We start from the raw sequence: 27,513 nt of genomic DNA on the forward strand, positions 1-27,513 counted from the left end.
GTAGTTCCGTTTATCAATTACTACTTTCCAAGTCATCACAAAACAGCTAAAGAACTGAAAGGAAACAATAAGATAAATGGAAATCTTAAATTACACCCAAAAGAGTTGTACATAGTAGCTCATAGCTGTAATCTAGTACCCAAAAGACAGAAGCAGGATTGTCATGAGTTAGAGGCCATCAGGCTACAATATAAAATGCTATCTCAAAAAGCAATAAAACAAACAAACATGGTGTCACACTTGGGAGGTGGAAGCAGGAAGGTCAAGAGACTGGGTCATTCTCAGCTACATAGTGAGTTCAAGGCCACCCTGGGCTAAAGGAGACCATCTCGAACAAGAACAACAACAAAACCTGAGACATTCTCCTTTCTCAACATTGTTAACCAGTTCTTATTAGAAAACCATGCTTCCAATTTCAAGAAACAGAAAGGCCCTTCCCTTGTATGCACATACAAACACTGCATGTTTACCTGTATGTATCCCCAGGTAAGCCACAAGAGTACCTCTCTACCTAAATGTAAGAATGCTTCTTTGCCCTCTTGCCCAGCTAATGCCTTAACCTGTCCTCCGGATCTTGTGCCCTTCTCAGACTGCTCAAGAATCTTCTTGCTCAGCTCTTCAACTTATTTATCATCCTGTTCTGAAGGGAGATGTGATTCTGTAAATATGTTTCTCATACTGGTTAGTGAATAAAGCACTGTTGGCCAATAGGAAAGGACGATAGGAGGGACTAGGAGACAAGGAAGAAAGAGGAAGGAGTAAGGAGGAGTCAAGATGGAGAGTCTGGAGATAGCAGGACACCAGCCGGCTCTCTGGTAAGATGAGACCATGTGGAAATACATAGATTAACAGAAATGGGCTAATACTTAAGACAGAACTAGCCGATAAGAAACAAATAACTGGCCGACAGAATTATATCAAATACAGAGTCTCTGTGCATTATTTGGGGCAGGCATGGTGGTGGTGGGGCAGCGGGAGTGGGGGGGTGGGGGGTGGGGACGACACCTTACTCCTTATATATGGCGCCCAACGACTTGTTACACTGTTCTTTTTCCTTTTTCCACTTTTACATGTGTATGTGTGGTTTGTATATGTGTATGTATGCATGCTTGCATGTGGGTGTATGTTCATGTGGAGGCCTGAAGTTGGTGTCCAGAATCATCTTCAATTGTTCTTTTATCTTATTCAGTAAGACAGAATCTCTCAAATCAAACCCAGAGCTTGCTCTGGATTTCACAAGATCCCACCTTCCAAGCTGGAATTGCAAGTGAGCTGACATGCACACCTAGCGTTTACTTGAATTATGGGAATTCCAACTCCAGTCCTAACAATTGTACAGCTAGTGCTTTGACCACTAAGCCATCTCCTCGGTCTTTATTCTGTTTTTAATATCTTTTTCTACATTGTATTTATTTTTTGTGTGTACGTGTGTGCATTATGACACATATGTGAATGTCAGAAGACAACTAGTGGGAAGTCAGTTCTCTCCTTCCACCATGTAGGTCCCAGGGCTCAAACTCAGGTTATAAGATTTGGCTCCAGGCACCTTTACCCACTGAGCCATCATGCCAACTGTCATTCTGTTCTTATCCTGGAGCAAATGAGTCAGCTCTCATTATATCATTATTATCTAGCAAGATGCCTGCAAAATAATCTTTTCCAGGGCTAGGAATGCAGTTTAATAATAGAAAGTGTTTGCCTAGCAAACACACAACCCTGTGTTCCATCTCCATCATCCAAAAGAAGAAATACTTTGATCCAAAACACTCTCCTCATCTTCAGTCACCTGTTACTATCTGAATATCTTTACTTCAATGTCCCACAGAATGACAAATAGGACAGGTCTAAAATTAAACTCATTATCATTGTCTTAAAACCTGGTCTCCCATTAAAGTCTACCTTAAGAAACAGACCACAGCCTTTAATCTCAGCACTGAGGAGGCAGAGGCAGGTGGATCTCTCTGAGTTCAGGCCAGCCTGGTCTACAAAGCTAGTGCCAGGGCAGCTAGGGTTGTTACACAGAGAAACCCTGTCTTGAGAAAAAAAAAGGAAAAGAAGGAAAAGAAACAGACCACCATCTACTTGGTTTTGTTTTGTTTAGGGGAATGGTATTACAGGGTTTTGTTGTTATTGGTTTTTGAGAGGGTCTCATGCTATAGCTCAGGCTAGCCTAGAACTTTAACATGTAACCCAAGATAGCCTTGAATTTGTAGAAACCTTCCAGCCCAGCCTCCAGGTACAAGACACTACCCCCTCAGTTTCTAAACCAGAAACCCACATGCCACTCAATTCCCTCTTCTCTCTGAGCTCCCCATGTCTAATCAAGCCCTTTGGATTCATCTGTTCCCATCTTTGAAATCATTTACTGGTTCAAATCCTTCTACAACTAATTTGAATCCCTCTCACTGGACAATGAACCAGACTCCTGCATTTTTCCTCATGTTCTCTCCCTAACTTCAGGAATCTACATATAGCTAATCCATTTTCCTGGGATAGATTTTACCATTCTCCTTTCCTTCCTCTTCTAGCTAACTTCTATTCATTCATCACACTTCAACTGACCAATGACTACTGTGCTCCCAGAAAATCAGGTATACATCCCTAAACAAAGTTCATTACACTTAAGCCTAAGTACTTTGCTCATTCCATTAGAATGCTATCCCGACAACAAGGGGATAGACTAGTAGTGGTGGTGCACACCTTTAATTCAAGCACTTGGGAGGCAGAGGCAGGTCAATCTCTGTGAGTCGAGGTCAGCCTGGTCTACAGAGGGAGTTTCCAGAAGGCCAAGGCTACACAGGGAAACCCTGTCTCCAAAAAAATATAAAAGAAAAGAAAACTTTCTGTATAATTAGTACCAGGCATACTCTAAGCTATAAGAGGTCATCTCAAAAAAGCTTGAAGATGACTCAGGTTCAGTTCCCAGCACCCATAATGGCTCAAAAATCTCTTTAATTCCAAGTCCAAGGAATCTGACCCCATCTTCTGTCCTCCCTGGGCACCAGACTCTCATGTAGTACATATACATACTACAAGCAAAATATTCATGTATAAAATAAACAAATCTAAAGGTAAATAATGGCTGATCACAAAATAGACTAACCTACCCATGACGCTTTATTTCATACTCTAAATAGAAGGCCAACCAAGAAGGAAGAATTAAGTAGAAAATTTCAGCAAATCCTCATACATATTGATGATGTCCAACTCAAAGCAGCAAAACAATTTCTAATTCTACATTTACTAAATTCTACAGTGCCACATAGTGGTGAGTAAGGGAAACATATGTTACAGACAAAGGGACCTGTGAGCATCAAAGAGGCATTACTGAATTAGTTGTTAGGCACTAGTTGGTAGGCAGCATTCTCCAGAATAAGTGGGAAGGTGCTAGGCATGGTGGCTCAGCCCTATAAGCCCAGCATTTAAGAGACCGAGGAAGGAAGACTGTCACAAGTTAGAGACCAGTCTGGGCTACATAGTGAGTTCCAGGCCAACCTTAAACACAGAATGAAATCCTTCTTCTTTAAGTAAATAGGTAAATGTCTTGAAACTGAGAAATGTCTATGCCTTGGCCCCAGTTTGTACAGAATTGCATGAGCTGGGGAAGCCAAACTTACTGAGCTAGTCTGGCTCACTATATCATTCTCAGGAACTTACATCACTGGGACTCAGGCTGCCCAAACCATTCTCCTGTTCAGAATCCTTCCCAGACTCAGTGCCCTGGGATGACCGAGAATGGGACGGATGAATCCAGATCTCCAGGCGTGTAGTATCATCTCCAACATGTCGGAAAGTAGACTTCTTTCCTTTACGCCACTGATCAGGGGTCAGTTCAAATTCCTCATGCTGTTTCTTTTCCATCTGTTCAGCCTGTACAACAGACACACAAGCTCAGACTCTCCTAAGTCAGCTAACAAGAAAGGCCTCCATCATATGTTCTTGCCTAAAGACTATAATAGCTAAAGAATCTGCTACAGTACCAATGTAATAGAAAACCATCTGTGTTGCCTTATAGGCATTATTAATTCTATGAAAGAGATGCTGTGGAACAGGTATACTCAAAAGGCCTGGCAAGCTCTCCTGAAGATCTATTTCAGTGTCCATTCTTCAGAGGGGCTGACTCATAAGCCATCAGTGAAGCACAATGAGACTATGTGAAGATGACTTTTGGTCATCTCCTTTAGGCACAGAGGGAAATACATTCTTCTAGGAAGGAATCAGTTTACCTGCATTCTTACTCACCTTTCGTTTAGTCTCTTCAAATAAACTCATGAGACTTTCCTTGGCAGTCAGGATAGGGTTACTAGCTGCTAAACTGCGCATATAATAATATACAGCATCAAGCTTTCTCCTCTGTGGAAAGAAACCAGAGACACCTGGTCAATTGACTTTCATTTTTCTTCCTTTAAAAAAAAATACTGGTGAGTGATGGGTGGTGGTAGCACATGCCTTTTGATCCCAACACTTAGAAGGCAAAGGCAGGAAGGGCTCTATGAATTTGAGGCCAACGTGCTCTATAGAACGAGTTCTAGGACAGCCAGGGCTATACAAAGAAATCCTGTCTCAAACAACAAAAAATACTGGTGACTGAACTTAGGAACTTCTACATGTGAGGCATATACCCTACCATTTAACAACAGCTCCAACCTTTTTAAAAATGTTTAGTCTCTCTAAGTTACCCACTCTGGCCTTGAACATCTATAATCTAAGCAGGCCTTGAACTTGTGATCCTCTTGTCTTCGTCTCTTGTACCACCTAGCCCAGCTCAGCTTTCTTTCTGACACTAGTATATCACAGCTGGTATCTCTCCTGGCCTATCCCTCCAACTATAAGGAATTGCAACAAGAAAATCAGAATGCAATACATTTGAAAAGCCAAGGTAAGCAATCACATCAGGAAGTTTTTCTTGGCCAGCATGATTCTTTATCTTAACTGTCCAGGCACTCTAAGAACCAAATTATTTACATGGGAGAAAAATGAATTAAAAAAAAATCCCTTAAAATATACACAGCAGTGGTCATGGTGGCACACACCTTTAATCCCAGCACTTGGGAGGCAAAGGCAGGTGGATCTCTATGAGTTGGGGACAGCCTCATCTACATAGCCAACTCTGTGTAGCCAGAACATGTCTCAAACGAACAGCAGCAGCAACAAAAGAATAAAGGAAGTTGAGTATAGTACCATGAACCTGTAATCCCAGTCACTCTAGATGCAGAAACAGGAAGACTGCTTGAACCTAGGTGTTCAAGAACAGCCTAGCAAGATAACCATACTTCAGAGAGAAGGCAGGAGGAGTGGCTCAAAGTATAGCTCACGACACAAGTGTTTCTGGATTCCACTTCACTCACATGGAAGGGAGGGAGAGAGGGAGGGAGATGAAAGGAAGGAAGGAAAGAAGGCAGGCTGACAACAAAGAAAACTATCTTAATGTCTCTCCTATGTCATATACATCTTCACTGTCCCCATCAATGTGTCAAACATGTTTTTTTGTTTTTGATTTTTTTTTTTTTTTAAAAAAACCTTCAGCTGGACGTTGGAGCTCACGCTTTTAATCCCAGCACTCGAGAGGCAGAGGCAGGCAGATCTCTGTGAGTTCGAGACCAGCCTGGTCTACAAGAGCTGGTTCTAGGACAGTCTCCAAAGCCATAGAGAAACCCTGTCTCAAAAAACAAAAAACAAAAACAAAACAAAAAAAAAAAAAAACCCTTTCTCAGCATCTACTCATTCTTTAAAACTTTTATCTAGCATTTTATCTAGCATGATTATTGGCTCATGTTTAAAGCCAAGCGCCTAAATTTGAATTTGGTCACACATTTATTAACCAAAAGAGATTTCCTTATTTATAAAATGCTGATATTGGCACACATTATTTCTATAAATATTAAGTTTCATAATTCATATACCTTGCACAACATCTGGAACATTATTATATTCACTAATTATTTTTAGTATCACCCCAATTCATACTAATCTCTGCTTATACCAACACCAACTCACTTCACTTGAAGCTATTTTATTGACTCTACTTTTCATATTTAAACAATTCTAAAACTGAGATACAACTTGAAATCAGTATTTACAACTGTGGCTGATAGTAGTGACCCACATCTGCCAACTTGGAGGACAGAAGAATTGTCAAGACTTGCCAGCAGTGGTAGTATGCACCTTTAATCCCAGCACTTGGGAGGCAGAGGCAGGTGGATCTCTGTGAGTTCAAGACCAGCCTGGTCTACAAGAGCTAGTTCCAGCAGGCTCCTAAGCTACACCGAAAAACCCTGTGTAGCGGGGTTAAAAAAAAAAAAAAAGAAAGAAAGAAAAGCAAACTACAAAAACAGTGCTAAACAAAATTAAGGACCTAAGTAAACAAAGATATATCTTGTTAGGACATTAGGAGATAAAAGTACCTCCCAAAGAAACCTAGAAGTTCATTACTTAATCAAAATCCCAAAGACAGCTGCATTACAAATACAAAAAGCTAATCCTAAAACACATACAAAACATCTAAGGGACCTCACACAGTGAAAACAGTCTTGAAAGAGAGAAGAGCTAGAAGGCTAACATTTTCCAGATTTCATCAGAAACCTGCATTGGTACTGATGGTGTAAACCAAACATGGACCAATGGAACAGAACTGACAGCTTACAAATAAACTCAGACATCAAATGGTTTTACATTTTCTTTTTTTCTTTCTTTCCTTTTTTTTTTTTTTTTTTTTTTTTTTTTTTGGTTTTATGAGACAGAGTTTCTCTGTGTAATAGCCCTAGCTGTCCTGGAACCAGCTCTGTAGACCAGGCTGGTCTTGAACTCACAGAGATCTACCTGCCTCTGCCTCCAGAATGCTGGGATTAAAGATGTTCGCCACCACCACTCGGCCATCAATTGGTTTTCAACCTGTGTTAAAACCTTTGTAATCTCAGGGATAAGGCATTCATCTTTAGTTAAATGGTGAATTCCAGGCCAAATATTCTACTAGAGGCCCTGTCTCAAATGCCACCCTGCTTAAAAAATATATTAGTACCATTCTGAGGAAGCAATACAGTGTCTTTAACAAATGGAAATGTAGCTCTACAGAAGAACACCTGTATTAGGCAGGCCATGGTGGTTTAGCCTTTAATCCCAGCACTGGGAAGCAGAATCAGACAGTTTCTATGAGTCTGAAGTCACCATGAGCTACAAATTTGAGTTCCAGGCCAGCCAGAGCTACTCAATGAGACTCTGTCTCACAAAAGATATCTGAGGAAAGAAACAAGATCTGAATGCTGAGGACTGGGTGAGGTCCTTAAGGGAGGAAAGTAAAGGGGTCATGTCTTCTTCCTAGAAAAGGTAACGAGGTAAGATGAAGAGTAACAAGCTGTTTCTTGGCTTCAGAGCAATGTTCCTTTTAGGAAATTAAATACAGTGAAGTGGAGGTATGAACCAAGTGTGTGGGATTCCCTGACAACTCATCTCAAAGTAAGAGAGTTGGGACCTGGTGCGATAACTCAGCAGATAAAGACACTTGCCACCTGTCTTAATGACCTAAGTTTGAACCCCATGGTGGTAGGAGGGAACCCACTCCTTCAAGTTGTCCTGATCTTCATATTCAGTGGCATTTACACACACATACAAGATAGATAGATAGATAGAAGATGGATGGATGGATGGATGGATGGATGGATGGATGGATGGATGGATGGACGGATGGAAATAAAAAATAATAGAGAAAAGTAGTCTGAGAATGAAAGATGAAAGAGGCTGTTCTTTGGACTACAGGGATCAGAAGATATCAATCTCAAGGAGTTGATGCTATTAAAATGTATCTTAAGGGGCTAGAGATTGCTCAAAAATTAAGAATGCCAGCTGCTCTTGTAGAGGACCCAAGTTTTAATTGCCAGCACCCACATGGCAGCACACAACAGTCTGTAACTCAAGTCCCAAAGGATCTAACACCCTCTTCTGGCCTCCAAGGGCACTGAACACACATAGTGCACAAAAACACAGGCAGGCAAAACACTAATAAACAGAAAAAAGAAAATAAAAATAAACCCCTATTTTAAGCTAGATATGAAAGTATATGCCTTTCAGCCCAGCATCTGAGAGAAATGCAACTTCAAACTAGTCTGGGCTACAAAGTAAGACTGTTTGAAAATAAAACCAGTAGTCACTTTGGTAGCACACATATTAAAATTAGAACAAAACAGAGAAGATTAACATGGTCTCCGAACAAGAATGAAGCAAGCCATATTTTTAAAAATAACAGACAAGTGCCAAGCATTGGTGGCACATGCCTTTAATCCCAGCACTAGAGAGGCAGAGTCAGGTGGATCTCTCTGAGTTTAAGACCAGCCTGGTCTACAAGAACTAGCCTCCAAAGCCACAGAGAAACCCTGTCTCAAAAACCCAAAAATAAAAAGAAAAGAAAAAAAAGGAAAAAAAATCAGACAAGTAAGTAAATAAATTCAGAGGCTAACAAGAGTCTCAGTATGTACAGTGCTTGCTGTCAAAGCTTCTGTCACTAAGTTCCATCCCTGAGACCTTCACAATAAGATAGAAGCAACTCTCAACACTGTGTTCTGAACTCTATATGCATATCTTCACATACTTAATAAATCAACAAACAGATAAATGTAATAATACAAATTTAATCAATATTTTAAGAAATTGTATGGTGGGACATGCCTCTAATCTTAGCACTTGGGAGGCTGAATCAAAGATGACAAATTTTGAAGTCTGGGTTATATAGTAAAACAAAATTCTAGCTCAATTTCTAGCCTAGAAAACAGTTCCCCTATCCATGGGGTTTCTTACCGTATATACTGCCAGTAAAGCCAACTGGTTATAGGGACGCCCATTCTTGGGAGCAATATGCTGAGCCTTCAGGTACCAACTAGAATAGAAAAACAGAATGAAATGCTAACTCTTATCAACTCTTTCCCAACCCATCTTCCTACCCATTTCTAACTAGAAAGTTAACTAGCCCTCAAGTGGTAAAGCACAATTAAAGGATCAATTAAGGAATTAAGAACTACAGTAGGACATTCCATATGGGAGGCAGCTCAAGTGGCCAGATGTCTTACAATGATTCACTTAATGCCACACAGGGAAGAGAAATAATGAGCCAAGAGGTGTACCTGCGTGCCTTCCCATAGTTTGTGGTATCATTGGCTTGTTCCCGATACCTAGAGATATCTCCTTGGCAAATCATACAGCGTTGAGCACTGATCAAGGCATATTTTACCTACAGAATAGACAACTGATTAGTAGAGTACCCAAGAAGCACAATTCAATACTAGAAGAAATGGGTGGGATCTGAATGACAGAAAACCACCACTAACATGATACAAAATATAGCAACAAAACACAGTAGTTGAAAAGGGAGTGGTAACTCTTGCTCTGAGTCCTACACAAAAGGAAAAATGCACTCTGAAACTAAGAGTCAAGGAATCTGTGTGATCTCAAGGAAGCCTTTGGAATGCCTAGAACAAGGTTTACTCGTCTGCATTTAATACATATTCAGGGGCTGGAGAGACAGCTCAGTTATTAAGAGCATTTATTCTTGTAGAAAACCAGGTTTCAATTCCCAGCACCTACATGGTGGCTCACAACTGCTATCTGTAACTGCAGTTCTAGGCAATCTTTTTGTTGTTGTTGTTTTGAGACAGGGTTTCTCTGTGGCTTTGGAAGCTGTCCTGGAACTCGCTCTTGTAGACCAGGCTGGCCTCGAACTCACAGAGATCTGCCTGCCTCTACCTCCCAGGTGCTGGGATTAAAGGCTTGTGCCACCAACCCCCAGCAATTCCAGACAATCTTATATTCTTTCCTGACCTCACTGAACATCAGGCACACACAGGCATACATGCAGGCAAAACACTCACACACATAAAATAAGTATCTAAAACCAAAATTTAAAAATACATATTCTAGGGACAATAGAGTTGGAGCATAGGTAAAGTGCTTGCTGTACAAGCATAAGGACTTGAGTGTGGATCTCCAGAACTCATGTAAAAGCTGAGCCTGGCCTCATGTACCTATAGGTGGGGGAGGAGACTCAGGATTATTAAGACTTGCCTGACAGTCAGTCTAGCCAAAGTGGTGAACTCCACATTCAGTAACATACCCTAACATAAAAAAAAAAATTAAACCAAATCAAAACAACAACAACAACAAAAAAAAAAAAAAAATCATCCCCATCATGCATGGGGGCACACATCTATAATCCTCAGTCTGGAGCCTAAGGCATGCAGATCTTGATTTCAAGGACAGCCAGTACTACACAGTGAATTCCAGGGTCCCAGAGTATCTGGCCTATGCATGAGATTCTGTCTTTAAAAACAACAATAAACAAAAATGTTGGGACAGGACACATACCTTTTGTTTGTTTGTAGTCCTAGCTGTCCTGAAACAAGAGATCCACTTGCCTCTGCCACCCAGGTGCTGGGACTAAAGGTGTGCACCACACCCTCAGCCTGTGACCAGCTAGAGCACACACCTTTAATCCTATCACTTGAAAGGCAGAAGGTAGATATAATGAGTTCTATATAGTGAGTTCTAGGCCAGCTGGGGTTATTTAACAAAACTATTTCAATAAAACCAAAAATAAAATAAACTCTAAATATCAAAGCTTATCTTGACCTCTCTTCTTGCCTCCCAGACATGATTCTTATAAGCATAATCTACACTATGCCTCAACTCTCAACATAATCTAGCTTCTATGCTAGGCAAGCAATCTACCAACTGAGCTATACCCCTAGGGCTTCTTTGAGACAAGGCTATGAACCACTGACTAGCTTTGAACCTGAGGCAATTATGCTACCTCAGTCTCCCAAGTGCTGGGGTTATAAACACAAACCACCATGCCTGGCTTTCTAATCTATCTCTTCTTTTCTTTTCTGGGGTTTTTCAAGACAGGGTTTCTCTGTATTGCTTTGGAGCCTGTCCTGGAACTAGCTCTGTCGACCAGGCTAGGCTCAAACTCACAGAGATCCACCTGCTTCTGCCTCCTGAGTGCTGGGATCAAAGGTATGTAACACCAATGCCCAGCCTAATCTATCTTTTCATTGCCACCTCCACTACATCTCTCTTTACCTTAGTCCATGCCTCTAACCCGACTCCCCTATATCCACCCTTGCTTAACACCTATCAAAGTCAACAATTTGTCAAAATGATTGATTTTTTAACAACAAATCCATTATCCATTTGCTAAAAAGCAATCAATGGTTTTTCAATAATTAAAGAAAAAAGTCCAAATCTTTAGTATGGCACCTAAAGGTTTACGCCTGTTGTTTCCTACTTCCTTAGCTTTATCCACTGAAATAACCCCAACTCTGTATTACCAACACCAAAAGAATGAACTTCTTGCAGTTTCCCAACACCTGGTCCTTGCTCACTGTGCCTTGTATCTAACTACTCCTCCCACCCTTCAAACTCTTACTTTTGTTTCAAAACTCAGCTTAGGTAGGAATAGACCTCTGTGTTAAAATTCTCGCCTAGCAATTCATGAAGCCAATTTTGATTCTCAGAACCATTTTTAAAAGTCTCTGAAAAGCTTTACTGGAGTCCACTGAGCCTAAGTTCAATTACTTCCCTTCAAGTCCCTTTACTATTCCATACTTACTATAGTGCTTATTTTCCTTTTCTTTCTGTGCTTTGTTTTCCATTTTGTTCTGTGTACATATGCATGGTGTGTGTGTGTGTGTGTGTGTGCATGCGTGCGTGTGTGTGTGTGTGAGCGCGCTGTATGTGGAAGCCCAAGGAAGATGCTATGAATTATCCAACTATTTTTATTTTTTAACCTTTTAAAAATTTGTGTGTCTGAGTGTTTTGTCTGCATGTATTTATATCCATCATTTGTATGCCTGGTACCTGAAGAAGTCTAAAGAAGGCATTGAATCCCCTAGAATTGGAGTTACAGATGGTTATGAGCAGTCATGTGGACACTGAGAACCAAACCCAGGTCTTCTGGAAGAGCAGTAAGTGCTCTTAATGACTGAGTTATCTCTCCAGCCTCCTTGTTTTCTTTGAGAAATGATCTCACTTTATAGTTCAGACTGTCCTAGAACTCACTAAATAGTCCAGATTGGCTTTGAATTTATGGCAATCCTCTTAACTTCATTTTCTCAAGTTTTGGGATTACAAGTGTCAAGTTCATCATAGTGTTTATGATGTTACAATTTGTCTTACTTTTGTTTTTTGGAACAGAATTTTATATAGCTCAGATTTTCTTAGAACTCAGTATGTAGCAAGGCTGGCCTTGAATTCCTGATCCAGGATTACTGGCACATGCCACAATGTTCCACTTACAATAGTTTCACCTATCTGTTCTCTTACTATACTATATCTTTCACTATGGTATACTCAACACCCTGCATGTTGCCTAGGACTTAACTAGTACTAGATAAATGCTTATTAAATAGACAAATAAACTTTTGTTTGTTTGAGAAAGGGTCTCTCTACACAGTCCTCAATGGCCTGGAACTCACTATGTAGACCAGACTGGCCTTGAACTCAGAGAGATCTGCCTCTGCCTTCTAGGCACTAGATTAAAATGTGCATCACTTCGTCAGGCCTGGGTGAATAAAAGAAACTGGCTTACTGTCTTTCGTAAAGGCTTGCTTCGAATGGCAAGCCCATCCATGTAGTCCTCCAGTTTGAACTTGTAAGTAACCTGTAGTTTCTGAAGCAAACTATCAAAGAAGTCACTACCCTATAAAGAAAAACAAAGAAATATCTGCATCAATCAGTTTTTTTTTTCCAATGTATTTACCTGGGGCAAATGACCCTTTCACAATTCTATCAATGTCCAGACAGCCAATATAAAAGGAGTTATATACTAGATGATCAGAGGCTATCAAGTAAGTACAACACTAGTTATATTATAAGCCTCTCATGTTTTAAAGATATGGTCCATTTACCCACCTCTCCCTCTTTCATTTCTCGTTTTTTCCCCCATCTCCCTCTCATTCAGAAAGCTTTCAAGCTCAAAAGTAACTCCAGGACTATGGATGTAGCTCAGTAGTAGAACTCTTGTTTAACATTCATGAGACCCTGGGTTCAATCCCCAGCATTGAAAAAAAAAAAAAAAAAAAAAGAGGGAGCTCCAACTGTCTGTAAGTATAATCCAAAAAAAGAAAAAAGTTAATACAGTATTACCAAGTCAAAATGCAAGACACAAGAGTTTTAGCAATATTTTGCTCTAAAACATCTCAAATAAAAAAGACAAACACACTAAAAGATGCAGACCTTAAAATGAAGCCCAAAAGAAAAAGAAAAAAATGCAATATTTACCTCATCCAAGAGCTCCAAGAGTCTGTTCCGAATCTGTTCTGGGTTCTCAATATTTGGATCCTTGAGAAGCTGCCTGAATTTCTCAATCACCTGATAGAAGGCATTCTTCCACAGGATCTGATCTACATTCTGATTGTCAGAGAATTCAATATCTAATAGAATACAGCGCTCATACAGCTGCAGTAATTCAGTTCTGAAATAAAATACATGTAATGTCTAGCTCCAATACATCACAAGGAAGGCTGCAAACCAGCCACCTCCCTCCTGACAAGAAATCTGACATGTGACCAGATATCCTCAGTGGGTTCTATTCTACACAACAGAATGTCATTCCAAAGACATTTATACCTAGGCAAATAGCATATCCCCATATGTGCACATCTATTTTGAAGAGCTGAAATAAGTTCTTTAGTGCAAGCTGGAAATTGGCATTCTGGAAATCCTATGTTCCCTTAAAGATGTGTTTTTTTCCCTTAAAGTCAAAAGTATACTTATTTCTAAGATTAGAATTAAAACTTATTTTCCCAACTACCTGTTCCTTTTAAAAATCAGTGTAAAGGGGTTTAAAGTGTGGCTCAGTGGTAGGACACTTATTCTAAGACACAGCAGGCTCTGTGCTTGATGCCCATGTCCAAGTGGGGCTGGGAGGAGCAGGGATCCCTGTGAAAAGGAGGTAACACTCAGCGGCTTACCTAAGAAGTCTCTACCTTCCTCATCCACAGGAGCCTTACTGCTGTCCATTTCCACCTAAACAAGGTAGTAGGAAAGCATACACAATACCTGAGCTGAGCCATCTTCTCCATGCCCTCAGTACTGATGCGGTCCCTGGAAAGCAGGTTGCTAAGCTGCAATTCCTGGTTGTCAGCCACTCGGAGAAGCCTATGTAGCTCCTGTTGCTGCATGTTCCGCATGTGCTGCTCTATCTCTTCAGGACTCATGGTGCTGGCAGGGAGAGGACTACATACATACTGTCCTGAGGGTGCAGGATAACCTGGGTAGTAAGGCCCAGGATACATACCATTTGTAGGGCCCACTGGGTATTGCATAGGGCTATAGCCTGTATAGGGATACTGAGAGGTAGGGCCTGGTGTCCGAGGGTAATAATAGGGGTTGTCAGAGTTTTGAAATTTATAGTAAGATGCTTGGGCCTGACGTGAATCACCCCAAGATGTAGGGCTGATTTCATCATCAGTGTCCAAGAAATGTAACTGGGGTGTCTGGCTTTTCAGAGCAGGCTTCTGATCAGGATTGTTTGGGTCCCATAGTCGGCGGGTAGTGCCTCCACGTCCCCAATTCCGAGATCCCTTGCTACCAGATCCAAATAAAAGTCGAGGTCCCAAAGGTGCAGACTCTGGAGAACCCCCTGAACTGACAGATAGGGCAGTATGGGCAGGCAGAATCAGAATGCCACGACCACGACCTCGAAGTTCTTGTTTTGGATTTTTGAATTCCTGCTTCTCAGAGCCCTTGCCCCCACTGCTCAGGCCTTTGTCAGGCTTTATTCTTTCCACATTCTCCCTGGCTGATCTCACCATGGGGGAATCTTTACTCATGGTTTCTTCCTCAAAAGTGACTCGAAGGGTGCCTCGGTTTTCTTTACCATTGCTTTTCTGTTCACCCTCACCTCGGCCAGACCAATTTCTCTCTAAATGCTTCTTCCTTTCTGAGCCCCTCCTGGACCCTAATCCATCAGGCTCCTCAACTCTGTCCTCATCTAAGGAATCAGTTGAAGACATAGACACCTGCTTCTTCAGTCGTGGCCTCTCCTTGGTCCGATCCTGGCGCCGTCGTCGACATCCATTATCAGTCAAGCCAGCTCCCTCAGCACTGTTGTTGCTACCAGCTGAGCTGGTACTGCAAGTGCGGTAGCGGTTCCTTCGTTTGTCTGATCGGGAGTACCGCTTTACAGAACCAGGTTTCCCTTGGACAGAGTCATCATTTACCTTCTTTGTCCCCTCACCTTTTTCAACCTTTTTTCCCTTTTCTCCCTTGGCAGTTCTTACTCTGTCATTAGTTTGGTTCTTTTCTGCCTCAGTTTTGTCTGGTTTATTCACGACTTCTTCTTTTATAACTTTTCCCTTACACTCATCTTCCTCAATCCTCAATTGTTCCACTTGGTTGAGGATTTCTTCCTCATCTGCCCTGCTAGCTGAGTCTTTGGTTACAGTCTGCAAACGTCTCCCAGGCTGATAGATCTGCAGGTCAGGTTTCTTTATTCTCTTGATGATTCTTAGACTCGGGTCCTCTACTCCGACAGTCTTTGAATAAGTCTCCTGTGCCTGACGATTTTCTGGATCTGTAGGACCATTTTGCTGTTGGTTGTCCAATTCCTTGCAAACTTTAATAAGCTGTGAATCATTCCCAACAGAAGACTCTCTGTCATTTACAATCTCATCCTTAAATTCCTCACTCCCAGGAGCCTCTTTAGTTTTAGGTCTGTTCCTCAGTCGAGAAAGTCCAGGCTTATAGATTTCCAAATCTGGGCGCCTGTTATCTTTGCGCTGCCTGGGTTCCTTTAACTCCTTCATATTTTCTAGTATTGTTGATAAGAGGAAACAACACAGAAGAAAAGAATAATGGAGAAGAGAAGGAAGAAAAGTTGTCATTCTAGTTATATAACCACCACCACAACAAAAATAAGCAAGAATTACATATCCAAATACTAGCACTAGTGAACAGGAAAGAATGTTTCTACAAAGGCAGAAATTTGGAATTATGTGTTCAGTAATCAGTGAGACTAAGGATTTAATTGTGTTGTTACATGCACTTGAGTTACAGAAATGGAGGGGTAATATTCTCTTGACCTACCCAAGTCACACTCATATTCAGATCTGAAAGACCCCAAACTACTTCACTGTATCAGAATCAAGGATCTCAAACATGTTCACACAGTAAACTATCCTCTCTATATAGCCTATTAGGCAACTCTTTTTTAGAGTCAGGGTCTCACTACACAGCCCAGAAAAATGTCAGACACACAGTCCTCCTGCCTTGGCCATCTAAGTTCTGGGACTGCAGAAGTGTATAATAACCACACCTGGTTAAGTCTTTCCTCCTGTCTGTAACATTTTTCTAGGATGGCTAAATTCTTTTACCATATTAGAAGGGGAGTAGGGAATATAGCTCAGTGGTACAGCATTTGCCTAGCATAAAGGAGGCCACTAGGGGCAATCCTAAGCATTGCATAAACATATTTACTAGCATACATGTATCATATATCATATATTTACTTACCACATTACATATGTAGACATATATTTACACATACATACATACATTTGAGGGATTATTTATAACAACCCACAGTCTTAGATATCTCTGAGAAAATATCTGCAACTCCAGTGTGTGAACTTGACCAGGGCAAAATCTTCAACTTTAGAATACCAATATCCCAATCACATACCTCCTACTGAAGCAAGCAGGAAGCAGTTCCCTTTATAAGCTTCAACTCCACTCATCCTCACCAACTCTTTAACAACCAGCAGAATCATTTCAAGAAAATACTGCCTAGAATACTGAGACTAACTGCTACTATGATGATAGAATATAAGGGAGAAAAAGTTCCATTAGAGGAGCTTTTCCTAGGCACCAACGGAAGGATTGTGACATGCTCTCAAAACACCAAAGAATTAAGGGACTCAAGAATACTAGAGCCCTGTCAAATTCATGCCTACAAATCCTAGCACTTGGAAAAGCAAGATCCGGAGTTCAAGGCCATCCTCAGCTACAAAGAGTTAGAAATCTACTTGGGCTATGTGAGATCCTGACTCAAAAAAAAAGAAGGAAAAGAACAAGAGCAGAGGAGTGTATAAACCACTCTCCAAGCTCCACGAACTTACTAAATGGTAAACAGGGTCTACTTGTTTGTTTGTTAAGTATCTGTTGCTTAGAGTGGAGAGACTACTACAAATAATTACTACATGTTTAATAAGGAAGTGATCGGAAATGGTAGGAATTTATCCAGTGCTTGTTATACAAAATCCCAGTACCTAATTATAATATGAACACAAACAAGTTGAAAGCAGGTATTTATGTGGGTGAGGGGGAGAGAAAAGAAATGAAGTGAAATTGAAATTTTAGATACTGCTTTGGAAGTTGGGTGTGGTGATACATGCCTGTAATTCCAGCACTCTAGAGGCAGAGACAGGAGAATCGAACCAAACTCAAGGCCAGGCTGGGTTACACAGCAAGTTCAAGGCCAGTCTTGGCTACAAAGTGAGAGATTCTGTCTCAAAAGAGAAACAAAAGTTGTCAAAAGTTTAGCCTCTCCGTCAAATAGGAACCAAGATAAAGCTGTTTAACCTCAGCACCCTCGGTAAACTTTTAAACTTAGTTTGGGGGCGGAGCCAGGGGAGGTGGTGACTACTATTTTCCAGAGCAGTGAGAGAAAACAGCCTGGTTTATCCAATTCAGTTGGCCAATGAGAACTAACCTCACAGATTCTAGCCACAATCCTAGAGAAGGCACCTTCTATAACAGTCATTCTAAACAACACTAATGAGGATGAGGCACTAAAATATTTCTCAAGCTTTTCGGGTGAGTGTGGAGTCTGGCAAATTAAGCATTCTCTCTGCCCACAACTGCTCTCATACACTCCAAGACGAAAACAAAACAGTCAGCTCCCTGAGGTCCTGGATCCCGCCACTGGCGTACCATTGGAAGCCTGCCTTGGGGAGAAAGTTGAGCAAGGGAAGTCCCAGCCTGTTAAGCCTTTCTTCCCAATTTCCCCAACTCCTCCTCTCCGACGCGAAACGGAGAACTACGGAAGGTACACAGACGATTCTTTAAGGAGCGATCGGTCCCGGGGCCTCTACCGGACCCCAGCACCCACGCCAGTTCGTGTCTCCTCACGACTGAATCCAGGGGCCGGCGAGAGAGGGCTGGGGCAGGGTTGGGGCACAACCACGGTCGCCGCGGTGAGCAAGAAGGCGGTGACAGGAACTCGCGCTGGGCTCTACCCCAAAGGCCAGAGTGAGCGGAGAAGCAGCCCGCAGCGTCCCGACGGCCGCCTCAGCCGGGGGGCGCACTGTTGGGGGAAGGGGCGGGGGCTAGGAGCGCCACGGACGGGGCGGGGAGGAGGCAGAGGAGAGGGAGGCGGAGCGGCCAGGCCCGGCCCAGCAGCTGGGCGGCGCAACTCACCTCTGCTCCCGGCCTGCGGAGCCAGAGTGGCCAGGATCCCTCGCAACTCGGACGCGGAGATCCGCACACGCTCCAACCCCTCCGCCATCTTCACGGCGGCTGCTACAGCTGCTGCGACTCTACCACCGCCTCGCGCAGCCAGGAAACCACGACGGACGGGCGGCGCGCGCTCACTCACTCCCACCCTTTTCCCCGCCCCCTCCTGTCGCCCTCCCCGAACGACGGTGGCCGCACTGGGAGCAAAAGCATTCAGCACTTTCAACTAGGGCCTTGCCAGAGCCTACGCTCAGGCCACAGAGCGCCGCGTGTGCGCGTGCGCTTGAGCAGAGGTGTGCCGCTGGAAGGTACGCTGAGGCTTGGAGGTGGAGGCGCGGCGCCCGGGAGGTGAGGTGAGGCGAGGGCAGATGTGGCTCGCCTACGCCGGGTGGGCTTTTGCGCCTAGGGATGCCGGTATTGGTATGGTAGCCATAACGACACGGCTTTTGGTCTTGGGCTCGGGTCGACCGAGACATCCTACAATTCGGGCTCTTCCGATCATTTTAGGCCAAAGTCTTCTTATCATAGGCCTGGATTGTGGAGCTTAAAGATCATTTAATAGTAATTATTATCTCCATTTCTGACTGATTGAATCTCAGAGAACGAAAGAAGTAAATTACCTCGTGTAACAATTGGTTGTACCAGAGTATCAAAGTCCCTGACAAAGTTCATCCTAAGACTTGCTGGGGAAATTATCATTTGACCTGGGAATTTCTTTAACCCTGAGAATTTTTTAATTATTGTTTTATAACTAAGATTTGTTCTTCCCACTCTCGGTCTTTACATATTTAAAAATTCACGGAATACTATATTTATAGTATTTGAGAGGCTGAGTCAGGAGGATTGCAAGTTCAAGGCTAGCCTAGACAGCATAGCACATTTGTGGCCAGTCAGGGCAATATATTAGAAGACCTTGTCCCACTTGCCCCTCCCCCCCCCAAAAAAAAGAAAAATTAATTAGACTAGGAGATTGGTACATTATTAACTCCTACTAAAAACTGGGATGGAGAAACTTCATACCCAAAGGCTGCCTCTCTCCAGCTGTTCCTCCTTCATTGGAATTTTAGATCCTCAAAAAATAATAAGCAGCTATTCCTAGATCATAGTATAAAGGAATTGGTCATGTTAGAACTCATTAAGTTCCTATTATATAACACATACTTTGCTTTCAGAAAAGAAATAAAATTACTGGGACATATCTCAACAGCTCAAAAGAAGGGCTAGAGCAAATGGCAGCCTTTGGCCAAAGATTTGAGAGAAATGGAAAAAATAAAAAGTGGTTTGAGATCCTAGCATGATGGCATATGCCTGTAACTCCAGCACTAGGGAGGAAGATCAAAGTCAATGCTGGCCTCTACCATTGAGTTCAAGGCTAAACCAAAGTACATGAGACCCTGTCTCCAAAACAGGAGCCAGACACTGTGATACATGTCTATAATCCTAGCACCAGGAATACAGAGGCAGGAGGATCTCTTCAAATTCAAATCCTGTTTGGTCTACATAAGTGAGTTCTATGCCAGCTAGAGCTAAATAATAAGACCTGTCTAAAAACAATAACAACAGGAAAAAAATTTTAAAACCCTAACTTGAAACATGTTATGGTGTCACACATCTCTAATCCCATGACTTTGGGTGCTAGTGCAGGAATATGTAAGAGTTTCAGATTAGTTTAGGTTGTACATACACTAGGGGTGCAGGCAAAACTCAGGAAATGGACATCAAGAATCCAGAGTTTAAGGTCATCCTTGGCTATGTTCAAGGCCATTGTGGTTTACATGAGACCCTACCAAGAGAGAGAGAGAGAAGCACATATACTAAGTTTATGCAAGTGGTAGCATAAACTTATAATCCCAGCACTTGCAAAGTACAAGGAGGATTATAGAAATTCAAGGTCATCCTTGGCAACATATCCAGTTGAAAGCCAACATGGGGGTGGGGGGTATTCTACTTTCCAGTTTAAGACATCAGTTTGAAAATTATTTGGTTTTGTTTGCTTTTGTTGAGGCAAGGTCTATTGTTTCCAGGCTAGTCTTGAAGTCATATCTAATCCTTGAGTTTCTAACACTCTTGTTTCCATCTAAAAGATGGGATTACAGATGTGCCCTGTATTGATGTGCCAGGTTGATGCTATTCTGGGGATTGAATCCAGGGCCTAGAACATGTTGAATAAGCATCCTACTGACTGAATTATATCCATGACCTCCATATTTATTTATTTAGTCATCATTCACTCATTTTCCAGTCTATGGTCATGGTGGTTTTGGGTTTTTTTAAGATTTGTATAATTTTTAATTATATGTAAGTGTCTGTGTATACATAAATACACATGAGTGCAAGTGCCTGAGGAAGCCAAGAGGCATTGGATTTCCTCTGAAGCTAGAGTTAATGGGTAGTTATAGGCTACCTACTGTGGGTTCTGGGAACTGAAGTCCAGTCCTCCAAAAGAGCAGTACTTGTTCTTAACCAGTGAGCAATCTTTTTGGTCCCACAACTTTCATTTTCTTTTTAAAGAATGAAAAAGTAATTTGAAAGAAAGAAACTTCCCTAGGACAACAATGGCCAAATTAATTCAAACCTGAGAGACTCTTAAGTATTAAAACAGAACTCAGAGAAATTTACCAGAACTCAGGGAAAACACAACCAATACATTGGATTAGTGATTATGGAGCTTGGATCCAAAAAATTAATAATACAAATTCAAAAATATGATAGCTGACTGAGGAGGAGCATCAGTCAAGTTCAGAAGAAAAGCTACTTTTGGGGTGCAGGGGGGTTTGTTCAGTACAGGATTTCTCTGTATAGCTTTTACTCTACTAGAACTCTCTCTTTAGACCAGGCTGGCCTCAAACTCAAAGGGATCTGCCTGCCTCTGCTACCCAAGTACTATGATTAAAGACAAGGGTCACTACTGCCTGGTTGAAAAGCTACTAAACTGATGGAGAAATTTTGAATTTTCCGATTTAACGGAATTATGAAGTATCAAATAGGACAATGAAAAATACTCTAGGCTTGGTGGTGAATGAGAGTAATCCCTGCTACTCAGGACACCAAGCCAGGGAAATCCAACCTCAAAGCCAGCAATTTAGGAAGACCATGGCTCAAAATACAATTTTAAAAAAGGCTGGGCCAGGTGTATGCATGCCTTTAGTTCCAGCATTAGTGAGACGGGGTAGAGGAAGGCAAATCTCTGTCTAAAAGACAGACAGATATACAGAACAATATATATGATATGGTTTTGTCTATGTGCGGCGAAAACCATCTTATGCTTATGTAAATTTCTAAATTCATTCATCAAAACAAAGGTGTAATATACGCCAAACACTAAAAAGTAGAAAACAGGTGCTCTGACAGCAGACAATGGAAAACTTTGTATGTATCTGTAATATTTTAAATTCTTAAAATAGGGATTTGGTCACATAGTATATAGGTAATAAAAAAAACAGTAAATCAGATTCCAATAATAGGAAATGAAGGAATTCATTGTTTAGGAATTAAAATTGGAGACTGGAGAGATGTTTTAGTGGATAAATGCTGAGCAGTCATGGGGATTTGAGTTCAGAGCTTCAGAACCCATATAAAAGCCAGACATAGTGGTTCACACCTATGATCCCAGTACTGGGACATGGAGACAGGTGCATCTCAGAGGCTTGCTGGCCATTACGTCCAGCCAAACTGGCAGGCTTCAGGTTCAATGAGAAACCTTGTCTCTAAGCCTGATAACTTGAGTCCAATTCCCAGAACCTACATAATAGAAGAAGAGAATACACATACAGAGAAATAGATAAACATTTTTTTTTTAATTTTAGATAAGGTAGGAGATAAGCTGACTTAAGCATGTAAAAGTACTGATGAACTTCATCCCCCAAACCAACTACCCCATGTTGTCCTCTGACTTCCATTCATATTTGCACCCACACAGATAAACACACAAGATTAATAAATGTTGAAAATGTAAAATTAGACAGCAATAGAGGAAGATACTGACTTCAGCCTTTGGTGTCTACATGTCCGTTCCATACATACACCATGCATAGTTAAAATTGTATAAGTTACATAAAACCAGAAGTTAGTAACTACAAATTAAGCAATGAATTCTAACCATTTATAATTTTTAAAAAAAATTAATAACTCCCAAAAAAAAGTAAAGTAGGCCAGGTATTAATATGCATCTGTATATAGTCCCAGCTAGTTGGAAAACTGATGACTGCAGAAGCATCACTTATGCCCAGTTCAAAAATCCATCCTGGAAACATAGCAAGATCTCAGAAAGAAATTAGAAGCCAGAAAGAAGACTCAGCAGTAAAGAGCACTGGCTGCTTGCTCAGAGGATCTGGGTTCATTTCCCAGCACCCACAGGCCATCTCACAGCTGTCCAGAACTCTGTGTCCAGGCACTAGTCACACACATGGTACACAGACACACATGAGGCAAAATGCCCATACACATAATATAAAAATAAATGAAAAAAGTTAATTAGGGGCTAGAGTTCAGCAGGTTAAGAGCACTTATTGCTCTTACAGAGGACCTAGGTTTGGTCCCAACACCTACATGGTCCCTGTAGTTCTTCTGTCCTTATGGACACCAGAAACACATGTGGTACACTCACACACACCTGCAGGCAAAACACTCATACACATAAAATGAAAATAAATTTTAAAATAAGTCAAATCCAGGTGTGGTGGCACACTTAACACTCAGGAGGGAGAGGCAGGCAAATCTCTGAATTCAAGTCAATCCTGGTCTACACAACAAATATGAGACCAGCTACAACTGTATAGTGAGACACTGTATGCATTAATGAATGTATTTTTTTTAATGAAATTGTGTCTAAGACCTTTGGGGTTGCTTTTGTTTTCTATATGAAGTTTATGGGTGCTTTACAACTTAAGGTGATAAAAAAAAACAGGCTGGGACTATGACTCAGTGGTAGAGTTCTTATCTAGCATGTGTCCAGCCCTAAGTTAAATCCTGGCACCTCAAAAAAGGAAGAAAGAGAGAGAGGGAAAGAGGAGAGAGAAAGCAGGCAGTGGTGGCGCACACCTTTAATCCCAGCACTCAGAAGGCAGAGGCAGTACGATTTTTGAGTTCAAAGCCAGCCTGTTCTACAGAGCCAAGATCTAGGACAGCAGTGCTACACAGAGAAAGAGAGAGAGAGAGAGAAGAAAGAAAGAAAATAGTGTGTGACAGAATTCATGAGAAAGCATTAAGCCAATATAAAAGAAAATTTAGAGCCTTGGTGAATTTAGTATTTAAAAAATTTTAAACTAAATAAAGGCTGGGGATGTGGGGCTGGAGAGATGGTTCAGCAGCTAAGAGCACTTGCTGCTCTTTCAGACGACCCGAGTTCTATTCCCATCACCTACATGGCAGCTCACAATTGTCTGTAACTCCAGTCCAGGAATCCATTCTCATGACCTCTGCAAGTACCAGCTACACATGGGTTGCACAGGTATGCAAGCAGGCAAAATATTCATATATATTAATTAAACCAATTAAAGGATGAAGATGTACCTCAAATGATAGAGGGCTTGCGTACCATACATGATCCCAAACACCACATAAGCTGAACACAGTGGTGCATGCCTGTAATCACAGCACTGAAAAGGTCAAGGCAGTAGAATCAGGAATTGAAGGTCATCCTCAATTCTGTAGTTTAAGGCTAGGTACTGTCCCAGTGCATTTAATTAATTAAATAGCTAGGGAGTTGGCTCAAGCAAGTTCCTTTACCAGCCCGGCTATCTCTCCAGCTCTCTCTCCCTTTTTCTTCTCCAGCTCTCTCTCCCTTTTTCTTCTGAGATCTGCCTTTCAGGCCTACTCACAAGTTTGGTTTTGTTTTCCCCTCCATCGTTCCCTCTTACACTGCTGTTTTCCATCAGAAGCAGAGAATTGAGGTAGTCATACTATTTTGTTCACACTGTCATTAGGAAGGCCTTTCTCTCTTTTTTTTTTTTTTTTTTTTTTTTTTAACCATCTCAGCTCCCAGTCACCCTTCATCACTTCTTCTTTAGTGGCCTTACTGTGTTTGATATGTGTCCCCAAGTATACCTGTATCTTTGCATAATAGATAATATTCTGTGTATGTATTTTAAATGTGCATGGTTGATATTGTGTTATAGATCTCATTCTGTTTCTTTTTCATGTTTCTATAAATAATTCTATTACATCTAAATGACCTTACACCCTTTGCCACACTGGTCCTGGGCCAAGATGGGCCAGTCAAAATCCTTACCCAGAATTTTTTGAACTGAAATTGAGAGGAAATCCCTCTTCAGTGTGGAAGCCATAAAATATAAAACACAGGAGCTATCAGCAGCCATGTGTCCTGCCATACGGAACCAGCTGGTCTGTGAAAAGGAAGCCGACATGCCAAAGGCAGCAGAGGTGAGAAACTGAGTGAGTCACGGAAGCTCCCGAGCCCCTGGTTGCAATTGCTGCTGAAGCTCTGTATCCCCTCTGTGGTTTGTCCAACCTTCTCTTGGATTCCATGAGCCAGTGAACCTGGAAGCCCATGTCCTTTGCCTAAGCTGCTTCAAATTGACATTCTCTCACTTGCAAACTGTATCAGTCATGAGTCTCTAAAGGAACAGAACTGAAAGAATAAAAAATATGTATGTGTATGAAGGGCATATATTAGAATGCTTTATAGGATGTGGGGCTAATCCCACAATGGCTGTTTCTTGGCAGAAAAGCCAAGAATCTGGTAATGTTTAGTTCATACTAAGTTGGAATCCTGAAGAAGCTGGTTCTAGTACCAATAAAAGAATACCTTAGCAGCAGGATAGATGAACTTGCCAGCAAGAGTGAGGGCAAGCAGGCAAATAGCAGATATTTCCTTCTTCCATGTCCTTTTCTGTGTGCTACCCTCAAAGGTGAGGCCCATGTTTAGAGTACGTTGTCTCACCTCAAATGATCCAATCAATTAAGAAAACACTTCCCAGGCATGCTGAGCTGCTTGGGTTTTAGTCGATTCTGGTAAAATCAAGTTAACAAGGGAAATTAGGCATCACACAACCTATAGACTTAAGTATAACTGTCATTTAACCAGTTTTAAGTGTATGCTTTTAGTTGTTGTTTAATGTATTCTATTACATATCCAAACCCACTTATACCCATTAAACAGATCTTCACTGTCCTAAACCCAGCCCATCAACTCCTCTTCTTTCTTTGAATGTGATTACTATCAGTATCCTACATAACTGGAATCATGTAGTAGGTATCCTTGCAACCTTGAAAATAGCTTATTTCCCTTAGCATAATGTCCTCAGTGTTTATCTGTTATAACATGTCAGAATTTCCTCCTGTTAAATATGAATCTTCCATTTTATGTGCATTTTACATATGTATATGCATTTGTCTGTCGATGGCCACTGGCTTCTTTTGGTTATTATGAATAATGTAGCTGTGAATATGGCAGTGCAGAAATCTCATTGGTTGTGGGTATTCACCAGAGAAGACTGCTTAGACGTGGGTTTAAACCAATAGAAAGTCTTTATTAGCTGGTCTGTGACTACACTGGGTGTTCAAGCTCCCAGTGTAGCCTTGAGCCTTCTTTAGGATGAGCTGCTAAGCACAAAAACCATGTCCTGGGTTGCCATACTTCAGTTAACAAGAACAGTAGCCTGAAGCAGTACTACAGAAGCTAAAAAGATTAGTACTTTTAGAGACTTTCCGAGAACTGTGGACTTTGATGCATTAAGCCTGTGTTTTAGTGTTGTCAGGTGGTGCTGTCCACATGCTGTGTTTTACAGCTTGAATGATAATCCCATCATAGAGTCATTTGTGAGAAGGTCTGGGACCCTGTTAACAATTTGCTGAAACACAGCTTTTGGTTCTTTTGGTCTACCTTAGGAGTAGAGTTCCTGGATCCTGGTTCATCGCAGTCTGTGGTCATCCTTGGGCTACTTCATACCAAGTTTCAGGCCATTGTAGGATACCCAAGACTCTGTCTTAAACACACACACACACACACACACACACACACACACACACTGGGGGGGGGGGGAGGAGACAAACAAGAAAGGGTGTCTTAAAGACTCTGTCTTAAACACACACACACACACACACACTGGGGGGGGGGGAGGAGACAAACAAGAAAGGGTGTCTTAAACAATGTAGCCTTTTGCTCAACAGCAGGTCTGTTTCAAGGTCCGATGAATCACAAATCTTTAGTGTTCTTTATTTTTCCCCTAAGATAGGGTCTCACTGTATAACTCAAGTTGGCCTGGAGCTTGCTATGTAGACCAGTCTGGCCTCTGCTTCTTGATTGCTGAGATCAAATGTGTGTGACACCACATGTGTGTATAGCCATACAAAAGTAGATTTCTCCTTTTTTTTGTTTTGTTTTTCAAGACAGGTTTTCTCTGTAGCTTTGGAGCCTGTCCTGGAACTTACTCTGTAGACCACGCTGTCCTTGAACTCAGAGATCCCCGTCTCTGTTTCCCAAGTGCTGGGATTAAAAGTGCATGCTACCACTTTTGTTTTATCCTGTGTGTATGAGTGTTTTACCTGAATATATGACTGTATCCTGCACGTGTACCTGGTATCTGAGGAGGTCAGAAGAGGGCCCTGGGTCTCCTGGAACTGCAGTTAGAGACAGTTGTGAGCCACTATATGGGTGTTGGGAACTGAACCCAAGACCTCTAGAAGATCACCTAGCCCCTGCTCTTTTTCCTGGATGGTTTTGATGGCTTACTTTGCAAATGTGAAGAAAAACCAGGGAATTATTGTATGAACTATGTTTATCTTTGCAGTTTTGAGTTCCCCTAAAGGATTTGGTGCAATGAAAGCCACACCTGTTTGAGCTCTGAGACCTGGGATCAGCTGGAGCCTGGGAAGCCATGAGGAAGAACTAGACAAATAGCTGTCTTTGCTTCTGTAATTTGCAATACAAGCCTTTTCTTAGTTACTCTGAAAGGAGTCTCCTGTGGAAACTGAAAATAGGACAGCCAAAGAGAGATCTGAGAACTGAAGAGCAGTTAACTTTAAAAATACTGTTTGAAAAACTACCTTAAACCATATCTGAAGTTATAAAAAGTTAAAGGATAGTAGCTGTAAAACAGCAAGGATTGTAATATA

At 41.6% G+C, this 27,513-nt stretch overlaps 2 protein-coding genes and 1 pseudogene across 9 annotated transcripts in view; 2 read left to right on the plus strand and 1 right to left on the minus strand.

Moving 5' to 3' along the window:
• Positions 1–18,666, minus strand: part of Smg6 (SMG6 nonsense mediated mRNA decay factor) — a 221,092-nt gene extending 202,426 nt beyond the window's left edge. Inside the window, 9 exon segments of the mRNA XM_051179994.1 lie at positions 3,658–3,870; positions 4,243–4,353; positions 8,788–8,866; positions 9,111–9,217; positions 12,572–12,682; positions 13,264–13,456; positions 14,044–15,796; positions 18,403–18,615; positions 18,618–18,666. Of these exon segments, the coding sequence (XP_051035951.1) occupies positions 3,658–3,870; positions 4,243–4,353; positions 8,788–8,866; positions 9,111–9,217; positions 12,572–12,682; positions 13,264–13,456; positions 14,044–15,796; positions 18,403–18,615; positions 18,618–18,651 (2,814 nt within the window). The 5' untranslated portion in view covers positions 18,652–18,666.
• On the plus strand, positions 8,137–8,228 carry LOC127219927 (uncharacterized; annotated as a pseudogene).
• Sgsm2 (small G protein signaling modulator 2) overlaps positions 18,661–27,513 on the plus strand; it is a 64,523-nt gene continuing 55,670 nt past the window's right edge. Inside the window, exons 1-2 of one of the 8 annotated variants that reach the window (XM_051179997.1) lie at positions 18,686–18,786; positions 24,646–24,819. The gene's annotated coding sequence lies outside the window, so the exon portion shown is untranslated. Of the gene's footprint in view, positions 18,792–24,581; positions 24,820–27,513 lie in introns of those variants that run through there. The other 7 variants (XM_051179996.1, XM_051179999.1, XM_051180002.1 and 4 more) reach the window with 7 other exon arrangements.

This window comes from Phodopus roborovskii, unplaced genomic scaffold (genome assembly GCF_943737965.1).
Source record: "Phodopus roborovskii unplaced genomic scaffold, PHOROB, whole genome shotgun sequence".
NCBI lineage: Eukaryota > Metazoa > Chordata > Mammalia > Rodentia > Cricetidae > Phodopus > Phodopus roborovskii.